General features: G+C 42.5%; 1 protein-coding gene across 3 annotated transcripts; it reads right to left on the bottom strand.

Annotated features, from left to right (window-relative positions):
• Positions 1-1,794: 1,794 nt before the first annotated feature.
• On the bottom strand, positions 1,795-10,315 carry LOC109761578 (uncharacterized). Of its 3 annotated transcripts, none has more exons than XM_020320394.4 (16): positions 10,024-10,315; positions 9,587-9,753; positions 9,355-9,437; positions 9,166-9,268; positions 8,605-8,807; positions 7,975-8,531; positions 7,707-7,868; positions 7,585-7,615; positions 6,783-6,856; positions 6,229-6,343; positions 4,852-4,934; positions 4,580-4,694; positions 4,071-4,153; positions 3,070-3,181; positions 2,855-2,962; positions 1,795-2,234 (listed from the first exon to the last, which is right to left on the bottom strand). In XM_020320394.4, the coding sequence occupies exons 1-16, from the start codon at positions 10,159-10,161 to the stop codon at positions 2,110-2,112; spliced, it is 2,259 nt and encodes a 752-aa protein (XP_020175983.1). In that variant the 5' UTR covers positions 10,162-10,315; the 3' UTR covers positions 1,795-2,109. The 3 variants fall into 3 exon arrangements, with proteins under 3 accessions (XP_020175983.1, XP_020175981.1, XP_020175982.1); XM_020320392.4 differs by having other exon boundaries at positions 3,070-3,178; XM_020320393.4 differs by having other exon boundaries at positions 8,059-8,531; positions 10,024-10,274.
• Positions 10,316-10,976: the final 661 nt, after the last annotated feature.

Raw genomic sequence — 10,976 nt, 5'->3', positions numbered from 1 at the left:
TCACAATAAGTTTCATTAGGACCCTCCGAGTGTCTGTCATCTAGAGCCTCCAAGCCTTTGTGGATAGATCACTTGCATTCTGGGCCAGAATATCTCATCCGGATCGACTGAGGTTCTTTCTGCTCTAGGCTCGTCTGGAACCTCTAAACGACATTGGTGGACCCTTTGAGTATGTTTAAAGTTGTCACCTTTAATCCATTCATACCCTCGGAGTTATGTGATACAGTCCACCCTATATATACCCGATGCACCTCCGACCAATGAGTATTGTGCCAAGCTTTCGTAACACATTTTCTCCACTCCTCAACCCATATTTTCAGATATTCCCTCCTTCATGGGATCCATTCCTATCATATGAGCATTCCAACCTCTCATATCCTATAGATCCTATGAGTGTTTGAAGTGTGGAGAAGCTTACATTTTATAGCACAAGCAAGAGATTAGTCAGCAAGCAACCCAATTTCTTGATATTTTTTGGAGGGTGCACACCTCCTAGATCATCTAGGTGTGCTTGGGAGCCTTCAAGGTGTGTTGAGGAACTGAGAAATTTGTAAAGACAAGGAGATCGCCTACTTCATTTGAAGATCTATTCCGAGTGAGGCTTTCTTTATGATTGCCATGGTGGGATACGTGAGCCTACGAATTTGTGTTCATGATATTTGTGTCAAAATTTGTGGTCAAGGCCATGACATTCGTCACCGGTTTTATCACCTGGATACTCCTTTCGTTGATCAGACTCCTTAATTGGTCCCACTCATGTCGACCTATATGCCCATGTGCTCATGCCAGGAACAAGGATCTTGGGCCAAGGCCCATGTTGTTGTCTCTGCCAAAATTATGGCGTTCAGTTTCCCCTAGACTAACACCCGGTGGACCCGACCAGTCTGTATCATATGTGGTGTAAGTGAGCTAAACCACTAGACTTAGGTTTGTTTTTTTAGTAACACCGACTAGAATATTGGCACACATGCGCACACTCATACAATGCCCACAGAAGACCAGGTCGGAGTCACGAAGTGAGCTAAACCACTAGACTTAGGTTTGTTTTTTTAGTAACACCGACTAGAATATTGGCACACATGCGCACACTCATACAATGCCCACAGAAGACCAGGTCGGAGTCACGAAGTGAGCTAAACCACTAGACTTAGGTTTGTTTTTTTAGTAACACCGACTAGAATATTGGCACACATGCGCACACTCATACAATGCCCACAGAAGACCAGGTCGGAGTCACGAAGCTTCAAGATTTACGAAGTCACCGCCTAGCTATCAGCAAAAACATCACCTTCCACTTAAGGTAATCCGCATTAATGACACACCAAAACATCAAACATGGGTTTGATCCCTAATGTGTTTGGGGTACCGCTACACTCCTAACCATCCAGCCATTGGTTTACTATACTTAACATTAGCTAAATAGTTACCGTTTTGCATCTCAAAAAGAGTTATGGTTCTGCACCTTAAAAATAGGTAAGGATTTCCACTAAATTTCTAGAAGTGGTGATTAATTGTTATGAGTTGCACTGAGCTTCTGGTTTTAATTCTTGTTTCACCAATCTTGTCCAAAAAATTATTAACCGAACCTCATCTCTTCCCCTCAAAAAAGAAAACCAAACTCATCTGGAGAAAAAGACCCTTCAAACCATGCGAATGCAGATGTCAGTACCACTGAAATCGTCTCATCCTCATACAACTTCAAATGCACATAGCAGAAAAATTCCTCTGAGGAACTTTCACTTGGAGAACGCGCCTGCACATACAAAATGGCAGGCCATAGCTGGTTCCGACGCATTTAAACATAGTACGATAATTTTATCATACGACAAGGGACTTCCTGCATATACAAACTAGAGACAATTGACATCATATCATCCAGAGATGACACTAAAAACAGCTAACAAAGGTGAAGATAATTCTTGTGTCTACTACTACATCCATATTTCTACATGGTCTTGGATGTTAACAGCATGGTTGCACTACATTGTGCAAAACTCTTTTAGAAAGATAGATGGCACAGCATGAGAAAGCACCTGAAATGCTACCGACCCTCTTGGCCACAAAACGACTTGTCCCAGAACAAAGTGAGATTTGTCAAGGCCAGTAACCTCAATACTTTGCAGCTTGAGCTACCATATCTGAGTACTGTTCTGGCACGAAGGATTTCACTCTCAATTCAACCTTGCCATCTTGACTGGGAGAATATGATTTCACGCCGATGACTGTGGCCATTGCTGCAACAGATTGAAGTTCAAATCAAATGCCGGTTTTATTAACATTTGCATGATATTTATAGTAACTAACAGCAGGGTACCTAGACAGGATGTAGATCTCACAACATAGACCTTAAGCATCACAAGCGGAAAGTTATAGTTTTTGACTTTCAACAAGTTTAAATGGAGTGAAATTGTGAGATCGCAAGTTTACATATGCAAGTAGCAAGTTAACTTTGATGTAATTGGCCTGCTTAAATTGTGGTTTATGCCCGATTGTAACGAGTAAAGCACGAGCCAGGGCAAAGAGGCACTGGTTCACAGATGACAGACTCATAGGCCTGTCAGTGTTGGCAGAAAATGTATAGAACTGCCTAGAGCTAATAAATATATCAGCGCTGCTATACACACGATAAAAATGCGTCCGATTCCTGCCCGATCCTACATGGCAGCGCTAGCGCGAGCGTGCATGCACGGGATTTGAACGGGAAGGCAGTGTCGTTCGCAGATCGTGCGTCAAGTATCGTCTGTCAAGCAATTTCGTAAATATATTGTACAACTTTCTCCGTAGCAGCATTTTGAGTGAAGCAGCAAACAGAGAGGCATTCCCAGACAAAAGAAAAACAAATTGGTGTACTTACTGTCATGTATACGCCCATATAGGAGCCTTTCGCCAAGCCAATCCTGCAATGGCCTGGACCGTATTCTTGTGCTGCGTCTCACGCCAGATTGCCACGCAAGACCAAATGCTGATAGCATTCCATGAAAATAGACAAGAACATCAGTTTCCTTGCAATATACACATACTTATTTGGAACAAGAAATGTCTGCATGCTGCAACGTGCAGAAGTAGGACCTGTCAGGCTTTTCCTTCTATTCACTTCTTGCCTCTTCTTTCTCCTTTGACCTTCCTTTTGCAATTTACCTTTGTTTGGGGACCGTGAAACCCTTGTATCAACCGTCTGCTGCTGGAAATACAAAGGAAAAGCTGAAAATTAACATACAAAAGTCTCATGAGGTCAATATGCCTATTGCTTGTTGCACAACTTGCTTACACGAGTTACATGGACCTACTAGATGGTAACACACCCTTTTGGCAATCAATATGTGTTTTATCTTTTGACTTGCTATACTATCTCGTTCCTTGAATGTTTTATTAATATTGATTGGCAAGTATACGGGGCTATATTTATGTTTGTGATGTTACTGAAAATGACCCAGGGTCATAAACCATACAAAGAACACATATGAACTGTATGCGAGCACATCTATTGATGGATAATGATGTTTCACAGATCATATATATGTAGATATCAAATAGCTAATGTGCACACACCGACTCTAGCATTCCAATGTGGAACATTGCTGCCTTGTACGTGTCTGTACCATGCAGGCAGTTGCTGCGACCCTAGTAGGACAATCCTCAACTGTGGCGACCACAAGGTGCTACAAAATTATCTCAGCTTGCATACAACCAGGTTTCTTCTACTCTAGTTCCCCTGCTCAGCTTCTAGTAGTAATCCCGAGATCTATAACTTGCAGTGAACTGGATGTTGCTGTACAAAAATGTTCTTTGCGCTAGGGCAGCCGACCCATAACAGTATACTACTAAACCAGAAGTGACCACTCAGCCCCCTCAATATGGAGTGATGTGCTAAGGCTCAGCTATGTAGCATCTTTATGCTCATGAATAACATGAGCTTGACATATATGTATTTATGTTATCCCTACTATACTGTACAAATAAACAGAATAAGATACCCACTGGATTTGGCATATCACATATGTAAGATTATACTAGGACAAAAGTTTCAGTCTAGAAGCTAAAACATGGGAATGTTCAAGAAACAAATGTACCTCGATATTTGTATCTTGCATACTAGGTTGAGTCTCTGTATCACAATTTTCCGGGGGTATTCCCAATGGATTGCTTGCCTCTTCTGTAACAAAAGTATACTTCAGTACTTCACATGCAGAAGAATGTTAAGAGTCATGAAATTTATTATACCAAGTAATTTAGGGCAGCTTAAAGCATGTGTTTACATTTACAAAGCGTACAGCATAATAACAAAAGAAAATTAAAATCAGCTGGCAGATTATAAGATTGTTTTGTAGCATACATGTATATGCAACAGTAACAATAACAGGTTCTGTATTTGATGAAGGCACAGACCCTAGCTAAGAGCAGTCCTTGTAGGAATCATCTAAAGTATGTGCCTACATGCATTACAAACTACTCCCTCCGCCCCAAAAGTGCCATGGTTTTAGTTCAAATAAGTCAAAATCTGAACTAAAACCACGACACTTATTTTGGGATGGAGGGAGTATTAAACAGGAACATGAAGCAGAATAGGCAGAAGTGAGACCTGCCCCTCTTTTCATTCTCTTCAATGGCTGCTTCTTAGACTCCTCATTTTGAACTCGCTTTTGCTTACTATCTTTGCTTGGGGAGAGTTCATTGCTTGTACCAACTGCAGGTTTCTGGAAGTTCCAAGATGGCAGGCATAAAAAGAGTTGAAAGCAGAGAAATATGCAACTTTTCTATATTAAGAAATGCACAAGCTAAACTCAGTTCCTTATGGCTGCAATACCAAAGCTACGGCTAAAAAGACAATGGTGTTTAATGAAGGAATCCTACCTCGAAGTTTCCTTCATGAACATGAGAGTTATTCTGTGGGACAATATCTTCTGGAGGTATTTCTGATGTATGGATTGGCTTATCTATACAGAAAACAAGCTTTAATGCAAGAATAGATAACGAGTGTACATGTAAATGGCACATAAAATGAGTCGTGGACTCGTACAAGCATGGACGACCAAATCTGAAACAACTGATAGAGATGTACAGTTTGCTCCTAGACATGGAGACAAACTCTATGGCTACTACTTTTACAACACTTAGATACAGTGATGTGTTATGGCATCCACATGTCACCATCAGTTACTATCTTGATGGCTGATACTGATACTGAAACTGTGAGGTTGACGTATCCATGTTTTTAGGGAAGTGGTCATTACGCTATTCACAAAACGAGTAAAACAGTGCTAACATGCCCCTATACGCATAAAGTGGTGCCTAGGTACAAATTATCCCTCCAAGTTATTAATTATGTCAATGCTTCTGCATTACGATGCTCCTTTGGAGGAACACACCCATCCTACAAAGGTCCCAAATCCTGGCTAGAAACAATCACCTGATCTCATGCAGCAAATGGAAATGGTACTAGATTCCTTTGCACAAATTTGTTACTAGGGTTCAGAATAGCACGTGTATATGCTGTACAGGAGATTACTAGTTTCCAATAAGCTATGCAGCTGATAGCATGTACTGATTCCGCAATGGCATCATTAGGAAACTTAGCACTACCATGCCATAATATGGCATTTCATGATAATACAACACCATCGTGTCTCTTTACGTAGCTCAGAAACGCAGCATAAAGGTTGCTCTTCAGAATCTGTACTACCATCTCCCTTCTTCAAGCAGTCAAAGTTTATATTCATGTTGGAGAAAAACACTGCTATAAACCTATATAGCACCAATAAAGTAGGCAACTGACCATATTTTGGACTTTGGCTGCTGTTACAACTTTTCACAGGATGGTGCTGAAGGATAAGGAGATAAAAGAATAATAGGTTGGCTAAGAGGTGGGACAAAAACATCATCCATTCATCCCAGGTGAACTATCTCAAGTTCATGACAAATGTTACGACCATATTATTCTTTATAAAATTTATCAATCTGTTATCTCTCCCATTCGTCCTTTCAAACGGGCAGAACGGCGCAAAATCAAGGGAGCCCTCAGATGGGCGGGTCGGCCAGCCTTCTTATAGGTTAGAATGCTCTACTCCCTAATCTAATCATCTACGTGCTCATCTTCATGGTGATAATTACCTATGTTCTTCTGGAACTCCACAGAGTAAAAAACTTTAAGTCGTGAAACATACACTAACTTACCAAGTAATTTAAAACAGCTAAAAAGTAGATAAAGGTGTCAAACAAAGAATGCAAGACCTGAAACTCTTTTTCCTCTCTTTGCTGACTGCTTCTTGTTTTTTCTTTTTTGGACTGCATTTTGCTTACCACCTTTGCTCAGAGGGAGTTCATGGCTTATATCAACTGCCTGTTTCTGGAAGTCCAAAAAATGCAGGCATAAAGAACTTTTTCTTTAGAGCAGGCAAATACGTAACTTTTTTCTACATTTAAGAAAAGAATGCACAGGATGTGCATGCAATATGCTAAAATCATTGCATGTGAAGGGAATAAGTAGTGCATCAGTGCTTAAGCCTTAATTGTGTAACAGCTTTAGAGGGTTAAATGAATAGATATGTTAGAAAGGCATATTATGGCAAAGTGGTACGTTATACATATGTAACTAGAGAAAAAGAGGAAGATGCTCACCTAAGTTACTTACTTCCATAAGATTATTTACAGTGGCAATTGTGGGGAACAAAAGAGTGATACAGACCTAGGAGGAACTAAGTCCCACGGTCCCACAAACTGAGCTAGGCCCAGTTCTTTACAACAGCAATTTCGAAGGAGAACAGCGCTTATTGAAACAAGCCTACCTCAACATCTTCATCCTGAATATGAGACTGATTATGCGCATCTGGAGGTATTTCCGGTGGATGGATTGGTTCATCTGTAGAAAATATGTTTTAGACCTCACCAAAGAGTAAAAAAGAGAAATCTACAAAAACAGACACGTTTGGTAGTCTGCTTTAGACCTCAACAAAACAAGAAAATATGATTTAGAACTGTGCATGTAAATGCAACAAAACAAATTGTGGTGTTTGAGGGGTAAAGTTTTCCCAGTTAGAAAAAATGCACTTATTGTAATTAGTTAAGAAGGCATGCTGCAACCAAACATTACAAAATGATTAACACATAACATTATAAGACAGCATAATCCTCTCAAGTCAACTAATAGAGAAAAAACTATGTATATGCCATTAACCAAAACCAATGCTTCGATGTGACACAGTTCTTTGGAGGAATGCATCCACCCTTATAGGTCCGAAATCTCTAGAAACAATCATCAAACCTCATGCACCGGATGATTCCTGTCGCCCAAAATTTGTTGTCCATGTCAAGAATAGCATGCACAAACTTTTTGTGGGTGGTCCATAGGAGTCATGCTTCTTATAGTATGTCTGACTCCAAAATAGCATAACTAGGAAACTAATATTGCCAAGCAGAGTTGACTTCGTGATAATGTACTATCATCTAGAAGTTCATTCTAACGTGGGGGCTACAATAAATAAAAATTGTTCTCTCTTTTGCTAAATCTTGAGTCCTCAGTTCTGATGAGCAAAATGTCACAACTCTTTTGAGGGCATACGTACGAAAATTTGCAAGGAAAATAGGTACCTTGCACAAGCATGTCCCCTCCAAGCACTCCCTGTCACACAATAGGAATCAAAGTATGATACATGTTAAGCACACTAGAATGGGGCCTATAACTGAGAGTAATAGTTTGTGCGGGAACTCACCTGATATCCGATATTGTCATCTTCACCATGCAACACTGACGCATTCCTACCTGGTGCACTACCCAGCACTTTTGTTGTTTCACCTTCCAAATGATGAGAAGAAGTTTCTGGTTCATTATTTGGCCTCTCGGTAAATGGGTGATTCACTGGCATGTGCTCTTCCTGAAGAACAAAATAAAACATAATGTGCAGTGAAGTCAATGGTTCAGGAGAAGTTCAATAATAAACAAGATGAAAGTCAATAACAAGTTCAATAGTAACTAACTACCTCTAATGAAACATTTTGCCCGCTAGATGCATCCTTTTCTTTGGCAACGTCACTATCTATGCACGCACCAAGTGGAGAACTTACTGGTTCAAGAACATGGTCTGGAAATTTTATGATTGAAGTTGGGGTCTCCCTTGCAGTAGAGGCCTCACCGTTCGTCAAAACAACATCATTGTAAGAACTGTGCACCTGCGATTGTTTATCCACAACAGTTTCTGGAGAATTATCAGATTCATCGTCTTCTGAAAGATCTGCTTTATCGTTCAGAATGTCTCGACCAAGTATGTGTTTATCCCATTTCGAAATTGGAGCATGGTGGCTCCCTGATACAGGTCTTTCTGGAGTACGATCACTCGTCAGATACTTCTGCTTAGTTCTTCTTACAGGCCTATCACCAGGAACATTGAATAGGTCAGGGATACAAGCTTCCCCTATGTTTATTTCTTTGATCTGTAACTTCTCTCGCAACAGGCTTTCCTCTTTAGATGCATCCAAATTTTTGAATGCTGACATTAGGGAATCCAGAGTGGCGCCTTTATCCTTCTTAGCAAAGGAATCTGTATAGAGGTAATTATATTAAACAAATCTAGGTTGAAATAGTTGAAACAGAAATGAGGAGGGGGTTTTAACCTTCTCTCGTTGAGACATCTTGTATATCACATTGGCTAGAACTTGAAGGGACCGGTGGCTTGGTTCTTTCAGGAACTGAAGGAGGCATGTCGTCTTGAGTGGACTGAGATTCTGGTAAAGTTCCCATCTGGGAATCGGGTGCTTCAGTACCATCTGAGGTATCCATGCCCACACTAAAATTGTAAGAATAGACCGATTTTCTCCTGATAGTTAACAAAACAAAGCATGGGTCAATTCAATTTCATGATGGACGCTTAGGTGCATAACAAGTTGGCAAGAACTGATAGGTTACTGTAAAGTGATGATAGGTCAATATGAATTAGCTACATAAAAGTGCACTTTCTTAATACTGACTGTCTACTTCAATCAGTGGCAACCATAAGAAACAGCAAGATGATAAGTATGTAAAGAAATCCAAATTAACTTTTCGCAAAGCACAAGAGGCTATATTACACGAATGGCTTCTAAGGTCATACCATGAATAAAGTCATCTCTAAACATTAACACAAGTTAGAAAGAGCAGTTTATCAGCAAAAACATGGAACAAGATAGGCAGCATACCTCGACATTCCAGGCCGCTTCTTGGGTGGTTCGATAGGCCGATCATAATTTGCTGTTTTGGTTGGAACCTCACCTCTTAACTTTTTTATCTCCCTGTCAGCCTCTGCATTCATGAACAGCATGTTAGAGCATTACTGTCATTTACTGCTTCACTTACTACAAAAATTTAGAAGGGGGTGATGGGGATACTTTCGAGCCGCTCCAAGGTTAAGAAGTACTCCTCTGGATCGTCAATGCTAAGCGCCTGGGAGAAATCAACATTCACTGGGTTGCTGCAAAACAGTAGCATCAAAACAAGTTATTTGAACTCCATTCACAGCTCACTATAGCAGAATGCAACTGACTTATGAACATATTGTTCCATAAGCTGTCACCAAAGCTATATCTGAAAGTAACAGCCTAGAACAAGCAAGTGGGTTGCCTTTGGGTGGGCTTGAGAGAGAACTGAGCCCGCTTGCGGTCCAGCCCAGGCCTTCTACCCTGCTGGTTGTTCTTGCCATCCACTCGATCCTCCTGATAGAGCTTCTGGATGTCCCCCCGCTCCTTCAAGACCAGGCTGGCCTGCTCCATCAGCTCCTTGGAGCGTTTCTGCACCAGACCGGGCATTGTGAGACTATGTCCAGCAATCAGTTCAAACAGCAGATAGTTTGTGACTTATTCTCCTATATCTATATGGATTATCCCATGTATATTTCTCGGAAGATAAAGAAAACTTGTAATCCCGAAAGGAAAACAGCCCCGCGGTAAGAAAAAACGAAACCCTCGGTCCCCAGTGAGGTCGAACACCGCATGAGCCCAGACAAGCAAGCACGCGCGCGCGCGGCGGTTCGAGAGCGGGGGGTCGCGTAAGGAATGTACCAGGGATCCGCCGAGCAGCGCCCCAGGGGCCCTGGAGGGGGATGCGGAGGCCGCGGCAGGGCCAAGGGTCCGGAAAAGGAGGGACGTCGCAGAGGCGAAGGAGCGGAGGGGGTCACCCGCGGCGTCGACGGAGGCCATGCGCCGGCGGCGGCCGGGCCCCGCCTGGATCTCGCCGCCACGAGGGGGCAGGAGTGCTCAGGCGCCGCGTCGGTTGGGGGGGGGGAGTTTGAGACCGGGAGTTCAAAAATCGAAACAGGTGGGGCTAAAGAGTTTGGACTTTGGAGTGGCGACTGGAGGCGACCGGGTTAGGCCAACTCCAAGGCACGGCCGGGTAATGAGGTGCCTCGGTCGTGCGTTCAACCGTACGGCCGCATCTCGTCCGCTGTACATGTAAAATATATTAAAAAAAATTAGCTAAATGGCTATAGTTCATGCTAGCACATTCTTGCCGATTCATGCCGGCGGCAACAAAGTCGGCGGCCTACAGAATAATCACCCACCGGCAAAAACCCTGCGGCCAGTACACAAGCCAACCTTTAAAATGGATAAGTTTTTGGGGCCGGCAACAAAGCCAGTGGCCGGCACACGAGCCAGCCTTCAAAATAACAAGCTTTGGGCTCCGAGAACAAAGCCAGCGGTCGGCACAGCAGCCAGCCTTCAAAATGACAAGTTTTGGGCTCCGGCAATAAAGCCAGCGGCCGGCACAGCAGCCAGCCTTCAAAATGGACACACACCGTGGTCGTGGTCTCACCTAGTTCAGGCCATCGCGAGCGAACATCTCCTTCTGTCGGTTCGCGAACCAAGCCTTCCTCTCCGGTGACATGTTGTTCTTATCGACGCTCATGAACGCAAGTGCCACCTCTTTGACTTTGGTCTCGGCATTGGTGGCCTCGATCTCAAGCTTCTTGAGTTGAGTGGCCTCCTCGATGCCAAGCTTCCTCCTCTTCATAGCC

Source organism: Aegilops tauschii, chromosome 3 (assembly GCF_002575655.3).
Source record: "Aegilops tauschii subsp. strangulata cultivar AL8/78 chromosome 3, Aet v6.0, whole genome shotgun sequence".
Classification (NCBI taxonomy): Eukaryota; Viridiplantae; Streptophyta; class Magnoliopsida; order Poales; family Poaceae; genus Aegilops; species Aegilops tauschii.
The sequence above is the reverse complement of the archived record's forward strand: the minus strand, read 5'-3'. Positions and strand labels throughout refer to the sequence as shown.

Coding starts and splice junctions, on each gene's coding strand:
- LOC109761578 (XM_020320394.4), bottom strand. CDS start 10,161: ATGGCCTCCGTCGACGCCGCGGGTGACCCCCTCCGCTCCTTCGCCTCT. Junction 9,269..9,354: donor AACCTTGGAGCGGCTCGAAA/GTATCCCCATCA, acceptor TCATGAATGCAG/AGGCTGACAGGGAGATAAAA. Junction 7,869..7,974: donor GGCAAAATGTTTCATTAGAG/GTAGTTAGTTAC, acceptor TTTGTTCTTCAG/GAAGAGCACATGCCAGTGAA.